Raw genomic sequence first — 17,233 nt, forward strand, 5'->3', positions numbered from 1 at the left:
CCGATGCTTTGTTCTTTCTGTGTCAATGCACACCTGGTTTTGCTTTTACTTGCTTTGTCTGGTGACATTGAGTTGAACCCTGGACCACCAACGCTTGAATTCATATCAGAGGCCTTTGCACAAATGGAGCTCTCACAAAACACCATGTTCTCTGAGCTTGCTTTGATAGGTTCTGCCCAAACAAATATCGAATCCCTTGTAAGCCGTCTTTCCATCCGTGTTGACATACTAGAAACAAAAGTGGAAGCTGGCCAATCTGACGACAGACCTACCGCTAGCACAGTCATTGAAAAGCTGACCGCCGAAGTTAAGGTGCTCGCTGGGAAATGCGAGGATCCCGGGAACCGCCTTCGCCGCTACAATCTGCTTTTTTTTCGGAATCCCTGACTCCAGTGACGAAAAGTGGGCGAAGTCCGAATCGGAAGTCGTATCTTCAAGCGCTGAGCACCTTGAAGTACCTATCCAGAGCTCAGATATTGAGCGAGCTCACCGACTTGGCCGCTTCCGCGAAGATAGAAAACGTCCAATTATTGTTAAACTACCTAGCTTTAAAACCAAGTCAAACATTCTTTCCGCCGGATCTAAACTAAAGGCAACAACTTTTTCAATTCGGAAAGATTATTCTGCGCGTGTACGCACAGGCCGAGCAAAACTATGCTCGTATGGCGTTGATAGGAACTTACCTTTTAAGATACGCTTCGGTAAGTTGGTCATGAGAAAAAAGCAGTACACCTACGATGCCGAGTCAGATTCTGTCCACAAGGTGAAATCATAGCGTTCACTCAATAATTCAAAGCCCCCTCAATCTGAATCGTATCAGCCGGTACAATCCCGCTTCCGCGCCGCTGCGCACCACGAAATATCAGCTGTTCTCACAAACATATGTAGCTACTTACCCAAAAAGGACTCCGTCGAAGCTATCCTCGAAGATAACCTCACTGGTATTGCTATTTTTACGGAAACTTGGCTAACCCCTTAACTCTCATGCCAAGAACTGCGGAATAATTTGTCATTCACTATACACAGGCGTGAAAGGGTGGGACGCAAAGGCGGTGGTATCCTAGTTTTCGTTAATCGAGTCATGCCTTCATTTACTATTGATACTGAAAGTCATCATGAAATTCTCAGCGTAAACTTAACCCTTTCTGGAAGCTCTATCATACTCATCGCGTGCTATTGAGCACCTGATTTTGATCTTTCCTTCGTCAATGAACTACACTCGGTACTTTTCGACTTAAACAGCCGCTTTTCCATACCAAATTTTATACTTTGTGGCGATTTCAATTACCCAGACATTGTTTGGGATAATTTAACCGCCACTTCTCGTCTATCCAAAGAATTCATTGATCTTGCACTTTTGTTTAACCTCACCCAGACAGTTAACATGCCAACTAGGATCAGCAACACGCTTCACCTGGTTTTTGCTTCGAATCCAGAAATAATACACTCAATGTCTTCTATAAACGGTCCCAGCAATCACAGCCTAATGTCATTTAATGTAGCAGTGCCGAAGCCGCTTCGCTACCCTTGCACTAAAGTTATCCGTGATTATAAGAGGGCACATTTCCCTCTTATAAACGTCGAACTGGACAACTTCTGCAACACTTTCCAACAGCTTGCTTCTTCAAGAACTGTCAACAAAAATTGGATATTATTCAAGCGTCAAGCGGAAACTTTTGACATTAATTGAAACCCATGTCCCCGTCATTTCTATTCGTGGCGATGCAGGTATGCCATGATCCAGTGGTAGCCTAAAAAGGCTCTCACGTTAGAAAAAAACGCCTTTTTCGCATTGCTAAGCATTCCAACTCAGCCGTCAGATGGGAAAAGTATTTCACGTGCCTCAAAGACTATGCACCCCTACAGAAGCAGTCAAAAAGGAAGTTCTTCCTCGAGGATCTTCTGCAGATAATGAACAAAAATCCCCAAAAGGTTTAGAATATTCTTTCCCGAGTTAGTCATCTTACGCACAACATATCACTTTCTAACTCGGATGGTTCACATGTGCTGCCAGACGATCGATCCGATGTAATTAACTCGTACTTTTCTTCAGTTTTTACCCATGACCCGAAAGATAATATTCCCAACTTTCCTGATACCAGTTTTTCACAGATGTCGCCATTATAGTCACTGCGGAAGGTATTGAAAAGCTTATCGACAAGCTGAAATTGTCATGTAGCCCCGGTTCTGATAGCATTTCTGCCAAAATACTTAAAGCCACCAAAGTCCCGACCAGCCGTATATTGCAGATAACATTAGCCCAGTCCCTCACTCAAAGCGCTTTTCCAACAGATTGGAGAATTAGCAAATTAGTTCCTGTATTAGAAGTGGCAACCGGTCTGATCCATCACATTATCGCCCAATATCTTTAACATGCATCGCCTGCAAACTAATGGAACACATCATTTATTCTCAAGTTGCCGTACACCTTGATAACAACGCATTCTTCGCTGATCAGCACGGTTTCCGCTCTGGTCTTTCTTGTGAGTCGCAGCTTTTTGAATACACGACTGATTTTCATTTAAACCTTGATTCATTTTTTCAAACTGATGTTATATTCTTAGACTTCTCTAAGGTATTTGATCGTGTTCCTCACTTGCGACTCATCGGTGAACATTCTTTTCTCAGCCTAGACCCATTAATCCTATCATGAATAAAATGTTTCCTCACCGACCGCTTTCAGTTCACTGTCATAGGAGGGCATCTTCAGCCTCAACCAAGGTTCTTTCTGGCGTTCCACAAAGCTGTCCTTGGCCCGCTTCTTTTTCTCATATATATTAACGACCTTCCTTGTGGCATTTCATCATCACTAAGTCTCTTCGCAGGTGACTGTGTCCTCTACCGCCGAATTTCATCTCAAACCGACCAGACCACGCTTCAGGTTGACTTAATTTTAATAGATGACTGGTGCAATAAGTGGCTGATGCAGCTTAATGTCTCAAAATGCAAGTTTATGCAAGTTTTGCGCAAACGCTCTAACATCACCACGTGTGCTCTTTAAACTCAGTAAATATTTCACAACTACAAACGTATAGTTACCTCAGTATACTAAACTCAAGCAATCTAAATTGGTCCGAGCATATACTAAAACTGGTCGATGAGTGCTCCAAAACACTGGGCTTTATTCGAAGAACATTATCATTGTCGCCCCTGGCCGTCCGTAAACTGGCATATGAAACCTTTGTACGATCCAAACTCGAATACGCATGCGCAATCTGGTGTCCACATCAGACTTATCTCATCAACTCTTTAGAATATGTGGAGAACCGCGCCGCTCGCTTTATATCTTCACAATACGACTACAAAATCAGTATCAGAAGTATAAAATAATCACTGGATCTCCACTCAGTGGTCTTTTGCCACAAGATATCACGACTATGCCTCTTTCACAAGATATTCTATCATTTAAAGCATCTGCACCAATCTTTTCTTCATCCACCTGCGCGTTCATCTCGACGCTTATTCAATAGCTTGAGTATACAGCGCCTTCAAGGATCAACATCTGCTTTTAATAAGTCATTTATACCAATTGCAATACAGGAATGAAATGAATTGCCAGGTTCTACTGTCATGAAAAGTGACCCTGTCATATTCAAAAACCGGTTACTGTCTGTCTTTCAACATTAAATTTGTCTACATTTCTTTTCTCGCTCTTAGTTTATGTGCTTGAGCAATTCGTTTGTAAATCACCTTCTCTACCCGATTTATTTTTTTGTAACTGTTTTAATTGTGTTTTCATTTAATGTTGCTGATTTTATTCGTTGTCCTAATTGCCCTCAATGTATGTTTATATATGCTTTACTAGATTTGTTCTTTTTTCAACCCCTTCGGCTTTGTTCTTGTATTGTCCTACGTACGTCGCCCCTTCCCCTTATGAAATACCCTGTGAAGGGTTCTGTAAGGGATCAATTAATGATGATGATGATGATTAATGTTTGAGTGCTCGTACTTTCCGTACAATCCTTCATCAGTTCGTGGCTCAGTGTTGCCGGCGTTAGCGCAGTCACCCGTGCCGGTCAGCTGCGCAATAACGACACGTTGCCACAAACACCACGTGCGTAACTGTCGTCTGCCTTGCCTGGGCACATGCGGCCGTGAAGCTAGCGCAAGTACGCGTAGAACGTATCAAGTTGAAGTGAGTTGACGTGTTCATTGTACATGTGGGGTTAGCCTTGCTTTATCTGCCGGCAGTGTCTCCACCGTAGCGTCCCTTCTATATTAACAATGTCCTAAAGCCTATCGCATCTACCCCGCTATGCGCACTGTCACTTAAATAGTCATATTCAACTCCCACTGTCACCATCTATGCACACAATCACTCCACACAGTCCAGATCACAGTCAACTCCAGAAGTCACCATCTATGCACATATTCAGTCACAGTAGAACATAGGCCATTGTAGTGCCACAATCCATACACACATTCACTCACAATATAACGTAGTTCACTCCGGAAGACACCATCTAAGCACACATTAAATCACAGTAGGGCATAGTCCGTTCCTGCTGTCACCATTTAGAAACAAGATCCTTGTCCTGCAGAAATGTTAAAAGAAGGCGTGAAGCCTCCCTTCTGCACGTCTGGTTTCCACTCGGGTAGACAATGTCAATGAAACTGTACTGTGAAGGGCTCCTGTCTTCTTGAAGGAAGCGAACATCACATGCCTTTCCGCGTTGCGCTCTGGGCAGTAGATAATATAATGTTCGATAACCCCGAACACACCACATAAAGAGCAGAGCGAAGACGATGCTATGCCCGTCTTATGCATCCATGCAGGAGTGCGAGCAGAGGACGTGCGAATTCGATGTAGTAGAGTCGCCTGGGATCTCCTCAGTCCGTTGGTCACCCATGGCTTGTGGGGCGCACTCCAAAGGGTACTGAAATGATCGAGCACCATTTTCCTGTAGAGACTTTTTCCATCTTGAGATACTTTTTTATATGGAATTCTTGAGAGAGATTTATGAGCGAGATTGTCTGCCACCTCCTTACTGTTAAGAAGGCACCCATTAGAAATATAGAGTAAAGCCTTTGTTGTGCAGAACAACACCAAGCGCAGAGATCTTATAGATAAGGCATCAGTAGGGAATCCGCGCTATAACCTATGAAGGGCAGATTTTTAATCAGTTAGGATAACAACAAGTTGAGCCGGACAAGACCCTAACTTCTGTAAAGCCGCCTCAATAGCAACACTTTCAGCCGTTGTGGAGGAAGCGACAGAAGTAAAGCGTACGGACCACTTGCAATCCAAAGAAGGAATGTAAAAAGCCTTTGTTGTGCAGATTCAACACCAAGCGCAGAGAGCTTATAATTAAGGCATCAGTAGGGAGTCCGCGCTATAACCTCTGAAGGGCAGATTTTTAATCAATTAGGATAACAAGTTGAGCCGGACAAGACCCTAACTTCTGTAAAGCCGCCTCAATAGCAACACTTTCAGCCGTTGTGGAGGAAACGACAGAAGTAAAGCGTACGGACCACTTGCAATCTAAAGAAGGAATGTAAAAAGCCGCTGAGCTAGCTAGCTTTGACCTTGTCCACAGAGCCATCCGTGAAAATTTGAAGATGGCGGACATACTCTGTTTCCAAATGTTCAAGTACAAGCGACGCGTTGCTGTCAAAGAAGAGCTGCGCTTGGCGCTCAAATGGGGAACTGTGACCTTAAAGTCGAGGGTCGGAAAAGACTAGGGGGTTTCAACCGTTTCCTTTGCCTTCGGACATTAAGGCCTAAAGAACTAAGAGTATTGAGTGCCATGTAATCCTTCGACTCATATCTCTTGTAGAGCCACTGGAGAAAGGATCGCCCAGCTACCGTCTCTCCTAGGCGGTCAAGATGCAATAGTACTCTCTGAGAAACTACAAGGCTAAGAGGTTTTGATAGAGACTCATGAACTACTGCCTTATTCGCAGCCGCCTGAGGAACTCCAATGGCTCTTAGGCCCTTGCTGTGGACAACTTCGTAACGTTCAAGTTGTGACGCCGAGGGGGAAATATAAGGTAATTGATACAATATGCGACTGAACACCAGCGCTTCATGAAGTTTGACCATTGAAGAAGAATGGTTTCCCCATTGCTAACATGCAATTCTACGGATCACATTGAGACGAAAAGATATAGATGAAACAATCGCGTCTGCAGCTTCTCACCACTGTAGACCGGAGTCAATAATGACGCCCAGGAAACGCGTGTGGATGAATTGACGAATGCAAGAGTGACCGAAGTCTATGTTCAACCGTGCTTGACGTCTTCCTACACCTGGAAACAGAACAAAGCTGGATGTTTCTACTGACAGAGACAATCCCACACCTTGAAAGTAAGCTTGTGCCGAAAGTAGAGCCTGTCGAGCTATCAGGGATAATCGCTTGTGTTGATTGCCAGAAATCCAAATACAGATGTCGTCAGCATATATTGACATACGCACTTGCCTGCAACATTTTTTTCACGAATCGGGAAGGCCAGCCATTACGACGTAAAAGAGCGTGGGGGAAAGAACACTTCCTTGAGGCACACCTCGTGATAGAACCCTTTCGGTGCTTAAGGTGCTCCCTAACCGTACACGAACCGCGCGATCACTTATAAACTTGTTAATGAACCTTAACATATGGCCCTGTATGCCCATGCCTTTCAAACTGTTTAGAATTGATCTCTGAAGCACGTTGTCGTGAGCTTTCGCAACGACGTCAAGAAAAATGGCTGAGGTGGACAGGCCGAAAGCTCTCTGGTGTTCGATGTGACTGACCAAGTCTAAGACGCTATCTTGGGCACTAAGACCTCGGCGGAATGCTGTCATACATGTTGGCAGTGCCTTGCAGGCCTCAAGCCACCGCGATAACCGTTCATTTACCAGCTTCTTCATTAACTTAGCTACACAGGAGGTGAATGACATAGGGCGATACGAGGCAAGGTCGGTCATGTCTTTGCCAGGCTTCAGTACTGGAACTACATGTGCCACCTTCCATGAGGGAGTAACATCGCTAGTCTCCCAAACTCGATTGATGAAGTTGAGGGGCTCCTTCCTGGGTTGCAAGTGTAGATTATTAAGCATTTGATTGGTGATGCCGTCATGACCTGGTGCACGCCGGCGCCGCAGGCCACTGAGCGCGGTCTGAAGCTCACGAAACGTCAACGGGACGTCCATGATAGACCTGAAGGAAGCAGGTTGTGTGTATATATCTATTCCAGCCACTGAGCGCGGTCTGAAGCTCACGAAGCGTGAACGGGACGTCCATGATAAACCTGGAGGAAGCAGGTGGTGTGTATATCTCTATTCCGTAATTAGCACGTACGAGTGCGTCTGCAAATTCCTCTGCCAAGCACGCGATAGGTTTTCCTTGCGTATTGCAAGAGCTTCAAAAGGCTTCGAAGGGCGAGATGCTCCAGCAAGGCTGCCAATAACTCGCCATATTCTTGTCATCGATGAGAACACAGTTAAACTAGAGCAGAATGAGGCCCTTTGCGAGCTGCACGGCTTGTTTGTGTTCCGTCTAATGGCAGAATTCAGCTTATTGAAGGTCGTCTTCAGTTCCCTGTTGTCCTTCTTCCGCACGAGTTGGCGCTCCGCCCTTCTCGCTGCGCAAAGGTTCCCGAATTTTTAATCCGGGGCCGGAAAATGATCAGGTAGCTTGACCGCCGTAGGTGCTGCTAGCTTACTAGAAGTGTTTTGTCATTAACATCACCAGAAACACGTTCTAGGTGCTCTCTGTACTTGTCCCAGTTGACCACATTGCTAATTTTAGGACCTTATGCATACGAAAGTTGGCAGCAAACACAAAAAACAAATAATGTTGGCCTCCCATGCGGCCAGGTGCTGTTGACCACTTCACGCGGACGTCACTTCACGCGGACGCGGACGCGGGCTTCCGCCATTGGCAACACACAGGTCCAAACTGTCAATAACCTCTACGAGTTTGCGTCCACGGGAATCCGTGTTCCTGTCACCTCAGACAGCATGATAGTCATTGAAATCGCCGCATATGATTCGAGGACCTGGGCAGTGGTCGCTGAGCTGCTGTAGAAACAAATCCAATGCTACCTTTTTCCGCGGGGACACGTACCGGGATGCAATAAAAAGGGTTCGAAAGCTGAGCTGTATTCTCACAGCCACTACCTCAATGTCATCCGTGCAAAGATAGGAAACGCTTAGAGAAACATATGTAATTTATCCTCTTATGTAAAGCGCGGCACTTCCTGCAGGAAATGACTTTATGCTGCAGTTTTTATGGGCGACATAAACAGTCAATCATCTCCCGCTTGGCAGGCCAGCTTCTGACAGGGTCAATACTGGAACAAAAGTCTCTTTCGAGAACCGTTTTAGTTCTGCTAACCGACTTAAAAACCCAGCGCAGTTCCACTGCAATATAATCGGCACTTTTTGGGTGCATATGAAATCCACGACGTCTAACCCCATCCATATTAGATCGCAAGGAGGATCGCTGCGAAGGTGGTAATTAGGTACTCAAAAAAAGCACCAGCTGCAAGAAGTTCTTGAGGATACCGGGTCCCATCACTGGAACATGTAAACTCAGGGCCCCAAACAAAACATGAAGAAGGTCAGACATACCTTGATTTTTGAGCTCCTTATTTTGCCCAACGCACTCACTTACAACATCGACAAAAGATGCCGACGGGAACAGAATCTTGGCCGCAGTAGCTGGTTTTTTTGTCACGTGTGCATATGAGAGTCCCCCTTGCCGTCCAGTCTTGCTGTGATCCGGTCGCTCAAAAACATGCACACTTTTTGCCTTTTTGCTTGAGGTCGAAGAACCGACTCGCACGCAATGGACCTTGGCGTCTTGTTGGACTCAGGTCTCTTAGAGTCACTGTTGGGTAACGCAACAACATCAGTCTCCAACACTGGGAACTAGTCTAATCCTGGGACAGGCGTCTCAGTCAGTTGGGTTTTGGGACCAGAAATAAAGGATATTTGACGGTGCAGAGCGCTCACACTGAAGGGGCAGCCTTCGAAACTCGCTGGATGATCACCACCGCAATTGGCGCAAGCAAAAGCGGCCTTGTAGGTTTTAAAGTCGTGGTCGCCTCCGCACCGCTTACAGCGTCGATCCTTTGTGCAAACTTTGGCCACGTGCCCCAACCGTTGGCATCTAAAACACTGTGGAGGAGCTTCAGTGAAATCGGCAACTGCGTGTTTTGTGCATCCCAGATCATTTTTTTTTCGGGGCGCTCTGAGTTGGGAGCAAATGTCAACACGATAGAATTGGTAGGTTTCGCAGCCCATTCTTTTCCTGGAGACTCCACACGACGCACAAGTCGTTTCACGTGCAGAACACCTTGTGGTTTCAGATAATCAAGTAGGTCGCGTTCTGAATACTACTTTGGTACACCCTTAATAACACAGGTGCTCTTCATGTAGGATGAGGACTCCGCACGTTAACTTTGGAGCCATAAACCTGAGAGCTCTGCAGGAGCTTGTCAACCTGCTCTTCCGTCGAGACATCCAGCTGAAGAGCCCCGTGCATGGTGAACCTACTACGAATCGGAGCTGATACCAGCAGTGATCGAATGGCCGTGAAGAGTAAGATGGGATTCTTCTCTCTTAAATAAACCCCTTTTTCTGTGGGCTCAACCACTACCGGGATCCCTACCGTTCGTTGCTTGCGATGACTCACCAACTTGAAGCCCTCGTTGCCCACGTCAGCCATGTCGGCCACTGACTCGTCCCCGTCCACGATCGTTGACTCATCCCCACTGAACGATGAGGTCTCGCTGGACTTGTGGTCGTCTCCATGTTGTGGTCGCTCAACAGCCTGGGACGCCATGGCCGCCTCTTCCGAGTCAGCCTCCTTAGATTGGCGTGGTCCCTTTAGGCTTGCCGGCGCCGGAGCAGCCGAACTCTTCCTATAGGGACAGTACCGCCTTGAAGATGCTGCCATCCTCGAATATTCAAATACAACTAGGTAAATTATGCAAAATTAGGTAAAGAAACAGAGCTGAGGCGACAGTAAATCGGAGAACGTCTTCCTCTTCCTCTCCAGAACGTATCAACTGCACAGCCTGCCTGGGCGTTCTTTACTCATGATGGCAGCGCAGAACGTGGAGAGCAGATTGGGTTGGTGACGCTTGTCACGTGATTGACTGGGCAAGCCAGGCTTGCCACGTGACTGCTATTGAAACTTCTCTGATCGCTACCTTTAGTTGATCGCCGACCCCGCTCTAATCTCACTTGCACTCTAGAGGCTTTCCCAGCCGGCACACCCTTACGCAGTTATGAGCGTTGTATGCCTTCACCCGTCGGCGCGCGCTTCGCTGGCAAGTTTTCATGGTTTTAATGCTCCCGTTTGTTGCTTTTATTGGTCCCGAAGTTCTCTTCAGAGCGATGTCACCGGGACTGGGTGGCGCTCTTCGCCATCTGCGGTCACGGGAAGCGCGTGTTTTTAGACAGCGGAGTCCCGTTCACGGCGCCTCCTTGTTCGTCCTAACCAAGTTGCACGGCCGCAGTCGTTTGTTATATCTGAGACATGGTGGCATTCCTCTCACACACTTTATACGGTAGCGCCACCTTCATTCGTAATAAGCGAGTGTTCATTATAACCGCGGCCGTTATTTGCTGCCTCCGCTGTATAGAAATTGGTAGACCGAAGCCGCTCTTGCGTTGTCAGAATTGAGCGAATCTCCCGTGTTCGAAATGGCCCCTTTGGTAGCGGCGTCTTACGAGGACTGGCGCAAGTGTACGAGCCGCCCGCGAAATTTGGTCGCCTCTTGCCCAGCCCACCATAAGCGCTGCCCTTTATTGGACGCTAAAGAATCGAGTGTGACATTGCATGTGTGTGTTTCAGTACTCGCAGAGCTGAACTGAGCAGTGGTGCCTCAGACACTCCTCAATAAGCCTGATTAATTAGTTACTTAGTTATATTGATTTTAATGGCGCAAACGCAACTGAGGCTATGATGCGCTAAGCACACGGTTACAGCTTTTGTTAAAGGTTACGCTTTTTATATCTAAAGTTTGTTTAAAACATTGGCTTCTCTGAGAAACTTAAAAATGCTTGAAAAATCAACCAGTGATTGATCACCCAAAAGTAACATGGGGTGTAGTGGGATGTATTCATTGCAGAATGTTGTGAAATATTTTCTCCTCAGTTGTTCCAATTTTGTGCATACAATTAAAATGTGGTTTACCGTGAGTTCATCACCACACATTTCGCAGAGAGGTTTGTCTTTTTTGGTCAATAGGAAGTTGTGTGTAAGGTTGAAATGGTAGGCAAAACAGCGCTGACGGACGGGACGGAAGAAGGCGAGACAGACACATGCGCTGAACGGGACGGAAGAAGTCGAGACAGACACATGCGCTGAGGACGGGACGGAAGAAGGCGAGACCGACACATGCGCTGAGGACGGGACGGAAGAAGGCGAGACAGACACATGCGCTGAGGAAGAAGGCGAGACAGACACATGTTTGCCTACCATTTCAACATGAACCAACCAGCCCGACTCAGCCCTCTCCTTGTGTGTAAGGTGTGTGTGTCCAATGTGTAGTCGACACAAAATAACTTCTGTAAATCGTTCCTGATGTTTAGATGAACTCCACTCTCCAAAAACGGGTTTTCTAGAGTGTAGTTTGTTGTTTGTCTGTTCTTCCCATGCAACCTGCTACTTATGCCAGAGTTTACTGTGCAGTAAATTAGAAAAATCCTTCTGTGGTATGTTAACTTGTTTTATATGATCAATTCGAGCTTGCGCTACGCAAGCATCTGCTCTCTAATTACCTAAAATTCCAATATGGCTATAGACACAGCAAAATAAAATGTTATGTTTTTGCTTTGTGATTTTAAGTATGTTATGTATGATTTTTCCTATTATGGGTTGAGCAGCATTTGTAGAGTGCTGCGCTTGGAGCACACTCAGTCAATAGGTGTAAATGATGCTATTTTTTGTTTTGTTTAACTATTTGTTCTACGGCTACAAAGATGGCATAACACTCCACATTAAATACCGATGCATACTGTGGTAATCGTATCACTTTATCATTTTTTCCTTTAATTACTGCACTTCCGACACGACTTTCTCTTTTTGAGCCATCAGTGTAAAATTCAGTGTAAGTGCCATATTTTTCTTTTTAGGCAAATAACTCTTGCAATATGTGCTCGTGTGGCATTTTCACTTTGTTTACGTGTGTCAGTGTGGTCACACACCGAAGGGAGGTTGTACCATGGTGGCAGATATTCATATATTTGTGCAATATTCGGTAGGGCATCCAGCACTGCTGACTCTTCACATTTATCCTCAGAGCGCATTATTAGTGGTCTGATAAAATGTGGCTTATTATTGAATAATCTTCTAGATGGGCACTTGGTAACAATGGGATAGCAGAGATGTTTAGGAAGAGAACGCGTTTTTAGGATATACGTGCATGTAAGTGTGACTCTTCTATCCTCTAGTGTGGCCTCATTAGCCTGATTAGTATTAATGGTGAGTCGCTCACCTTATAACTGAAGTGCGGGTCAACCGAGGTCACCTTAGCGAGGACATTGCAAGAAAACGTCAACAGGAGCGAAAAGAGAGTAAGCGTGAGACGTTAGTTTATGCGGAAGATCTGCTTCAGAAACATGCAAAGATGCGCCTAACACCAGCGACAGGGATATAGATCGAAGGTGCGAACGTCATTGGCGAAATCATAACCTTGAAAGAGATGAGCAGACATAACTATACACGTTTAGCCTACCGTGTGCCGTGTAAGCGTTACCGAATAACAGGGAGCCCGCCCACCGCCGGTGAGCACGCGCTGATTAGTCCCGATGCTGCATGAGCACGCGCAGCTGCCGGGTACCTGGTGCCTTCTGGCGCCGTCAGGGCGATATGCGAATGTGCGTTGGCTGCGCGGGCTCCCGGTACTACGGCACGGCACCGTTAACGGTAACATGGTACATGCTATGACAAAGGTGCCTGCTAACTGAGGCATCCGGAGCACATTTTCGTAGTCATGTGGTAATTCTGCTTATCCTTGCCCTTCATGTACGCAGTGTTGATGTCCTCAGGCACCAGCGTACCCACGTTGACAGGCGACACTCCGTGCGCCATTTGTGCCAGAAGTGGTTCTCCAGGCCGGACAATCTCAAGTGGATCATATCTAAGTGGCTCTCAGTGTGGATCATATAATTATCCACACTGGTGAGAAGCCCTACGAGTGCGGCCAGTGTGGCAAGAGGTTCAGGCAACGCGTCCATGCAAGGAGGCAGAGGAGGTCATACACATCCGCCGGTACCAGCTGCACTGCCCGCGGTGCGAGGCTGCGCCAAAGGCACGACCGCGAAACACAACGGAGGGTACGCCGCTGCAAGGAGGAGTGAAACGGGGCCGAGGCCAACCAGGTAAAGCAATAGCCCAAAATGCGCCAACCTTGAGACCGCAGAAGCCTATAGGAGTTGCACTACCGCAACTTAAGGAGTGAAACCAGGTCGAGGTCGACCACGTAAACAGGTAGCGCAAGATGCGCCAACGATATACCGAGATGTAGCAAGATGTAGTGTTCTGTGCTGAATAAATAACCTTTTTGTCACATACATTTCACGTCTCCTTGCCTCAAATGAAAACCAAGAAGTCAAACATTAATGCAGATGACGAAGCCGTAGACAAGGCCCCGGAATGTGATTACACCCGATGACGGCTTGTCTTGACAACGAAGGAAAGGTTATATGTGGAGCCTCCCACGGACTCCGGAACTTGTTTTTGAGTGTGTGTGTTTGTGGGAGGGGGGGAAGGGGGCAAGACTTCAAGCTTATTTTTCTAGTAATAAATGCTCATTTACATAATTTTCAGTATTTTTATTTTTCAATGTCCAGAGGTTGATGAAAACTCTCACGATGTGGTGACGACAATCCAGCAGTCAGGAAGATAACAAAAGTCCTCCAAAAGAAACTGTTTAAGGGGCTTACTCGAGCCCACTGAGAACTGAATGACACGATGGCGGTGATACACACAAGCGTGCTCGGCGGTCATGGAACTGAATGCTTGCATTTCTCTGCCGCGCTGAATTTAAAGAAGGCAAGGAATGTTCGGGATAAAGAACCAAAAGCAACTACAATTCTAGAAAAATGTGAAAGCATTTGCTCCTAGCCATGATCAATGGAGGTAAGTCTGGTGTCATCTGGCGTCAAAAACAAAATGAAAAATCCGCGTGCCGGCGGCCTAAAGTGCGATCGAAAAAACAGTGCAAAGGTGCACGGCAATATAAAATGAAGTGGAATGGGACGCTTTATAGACGTCAAGCATGACGCTGGAGGAGTAATAAGTTGCTTTTAAAAGTTTGTGCATAATTTGTTGAAATTTTGCTAATCATGATCATGTACACGGTACAGACAGTCGACTTCTGTTGGTAGATGACTAGTTTAGGTTAGTCATATACGAAATGTTCACAACTGGCTACGAAACCAAATAGCTCAGCCCCACAGTGCTTTGCATGAAAAGAGTCCTAGAACTGAAGTATTTCAATTGTTAGAAATTTGCTCCAAGTGCAAGAATTTGGAGACGGAGAGAAGGGGGCGCTGCCCCTCTAGAACAATGTTGGGGGGCGACTGCCCTCCTTTCCACCCCTGTTCCTGGATCCCTGGAGCCTCCGTAGCTTTTCCACGCCGTCAGATAATTCGGCCTTAGGACAGTGCGCCTGGCCGCCTGTCCCGTTTCTGCGCTCTTATGCTCGATAGCTACAGCCCATTGATGGGGTCGCTCGCGTCATCTACCGAAGCATCTTGACTCGAGACCAGCCTAACGAATTGCTTTTAATAAAAAATAAAATGAATTTCCTTCACTTTCAATGGCTCTAGTTTGGCGGTTGTGTTACAGATATGCCTTCTAGAAAGGACTATATTCCACCGCGTGAAAGAAAGGGCGCGTTTCGACTACGTAACTTCCGCTCCACAGGCAGAGAAAGCTGGGCGGTTTCTAGCAGTACCTCCGCGAACCTAGCCGTGGAGGCGAAACTTGAGTCGAAAGCGGCCTATGCTTTCAGAGAATCTGAGCCATTTCCGAGAAGTTAAGCCTATCCGCCGAAATTAGCGCAGCTGCCAACAGTTAACGTCTTTCCTTGTCTTATATCTGCAATTCACTGTCGCCCTAACATAAGCTTTCCGTCCCTGTTAGCCCAGTTGTTATTGCGACTGCTGCGGTGAAGCGGTGGTCCCAGGTTCAAACCCCCAACAGCTAGGGCGAACTTAACTGAGAAGTTTCTTAGAAAGATGTACAATAGCCTTCCATTAAAGCCGTATGGTAGCGCTTGGGTGGAGTAATTACTCCCTTATTACCAACCTAAGAGGCATGGGAATCCAGATTTTATGTCCTTCCCCGGCAGGAACAGCGCACCTGTAAAAAATGTACAAGACTGATATATTTTTTTTGTTTTCCGCGTGCCATTACAGAAATAGTTACAGAAAAAACATTTCGCCCTCCTGCGGTCATTTCCACGTGACTGCTATATAACTGATGTTGTAACACTGCTATAAAAATTTCAACTTGAGTAGCGAAATCACCTTTATGTGCTTCATTAGTAATGTTTTAGCGTGGTTATAGTATTCTTTTAGCTTTCACGCATTTTTTTAACACTTAAGGGGACGACTGTGTGCTGCACCTACTCATTTGCTTGCTTTAAAGTCATTTTCAGCCTGCATGCAAAAGGAATGAGAATGATGCTGCACAAGCTGTCACCGCTATAGCTTTCGTTAAAATTACCTCAATGATGCTCGAGGCGCCACGTTGTAGCTTTCCGGACAGACGTTAGCGCTGTCTTGCTGACACCGCTGTGATCAGATAGTGCGCCAATGCACATGGATGTCTCGTCGAGAAGCCCGACACATTTCTGTAGTTTGTTGCTGGGCCACGTGAACACCTATCGTTTCATCCACTCATCACGTGGGCAAAGCTCATCCGTTCAACGACGTTCACTGCTGGCGATCGCAACTCAGAGGTCGACAGTTTGGCACTGCCTCTCACCGCAATGCAGCCTTGAAAAGCCACACCATAGACATCGTCTGGTGATTGCACAGACGGGCTGTCAGTCAGAGATATCTCGATAGCATCGTGGGGCTATCGAAAGCCGCTCCAGTCCCGCCGTTCTAGGGTTTACCAAACGATGAAAAAATGCAACAATCAGCAAAACTCATCAAAACCCACCGGAGGCGCCGCCATTACCACGTTACATTAACCGCACAGACCGATGATCTCTCACTGTGAGCCAAGGGTTGGCAACGGGAGAGCAGTTAGCGCCTTGATCCGGCTGCACATTTAATATTTGGCTAATAACGATCTGATGCCTTGCTTATTTTACATGTGCCCTTAGGACACCGTATCATTGCATTGTGCAAACAAAACAAGACTTTTATAAGCTTAGTTTTGGCTTCAAATAAATACATGTCAAACTGCGGCGACCAAACGTCGTATAAATCAGAGTTGCATTTCCTCATTTGCATAATTCGAGTACCTTTGGCCGGGCGAAATTACGGCGGAAAACTGCAGCCATTTTAACAATGGCGGCACATCGTAAAATTGATGAAACGTCAATTTGACATCACTCAAAAATGTGTGCGTGTCACGTTTACACTGACATTGTTCCAGCAATCAGATTTCAGGAAGCGGCCATTATCGGTGTGCATCTATTTTCTCTAAATTGACAAGTCGAGCGCATGTGTTCTCACACGTACCACCTGTACCTTCTTTTTCCCTCTGCAATCACTTATATTTACTAGCCGGGCACCAAAAATAGCGCTGGTGAAAATGTTTCTGTAATGCTACGTCAATCTGACGTCACCGCGAAAAGTGCGTATGCAACAGACAATGATTGACACCCAGTTTGCCCTGCCTTGTCGCTGACTGACACTTCTGACAGCCAATCAGAGAGGCAACATGGCGCCGAACGGCGTATGTAAATATCGAGAATAGACCTCCCGAATCTACATTGCATTATGAGCGCATCAGCATCATCGTCATTACCGCAGGGATCTTGAACGTTCACTGACATCGCACAGCACACGGGCACCTTAGCGTTTTGCCTCCATAAAAACGCAGCCGCCGCGGTCGGGTTCGAACCCGGGAACTCCGGATCAGTAGCCGATTGCCCTAACCACAGAACCACCACGGCGGGTGCGAAAAGAAACAGTAAACGTGCGGCTTGCTGCCCCACTCAGATAACAGTATAAATCATACCTATTAAAAGAATAGAATCCAAAATAGAGGGCATAATATATGTATACACATATAGGCGAAAAATTAAAAAGTTAAGGCTTCTTTTACTCCAA

At 46.4% G+C, this 17,233-nt stretch overlaps 1 protein-coding gene across 1 annotated transcript in view; it reads left to right on the top strand.

The window, feature by feature from the left end:
• Positions 1 to 13,452, top strand: part of LOC144107632 (uncharacterized) — a 40,605-nt gene extending 27,153 nt beyond the window's left edge. The window contains exon 3 of the mRNA XM_077640733.1: positions 12,971 to 13,452. Coding sequence (XP_077496859.1) covers positions 12,971 to 13,106 — 136 coding nt within the window. The 3' untranslated portion in view covers positions 13,107 to 13,452. The remainder of the gene's footprint in view (positions 1 to 12,970) is intronic.
• Positions 13,453 to 17,233: the final 3,781 nt, after the last annotated feature.

Source organism: Amblyomma americanum, chromosome 10 (genome assembly GCF_052857255.1).
Source record: "Amblyomma americanum isolate KBUSLIRL-KWMA chromosome 10, ASM5285725v1, whole genome shotgun sequence".
Taxonomy (NCBI): Eukaryota; Metazoa; Arthropoda; class Arachnida; order Ixodida; family Ixodidae; genus Amblyomma; species Amblyomma americanum.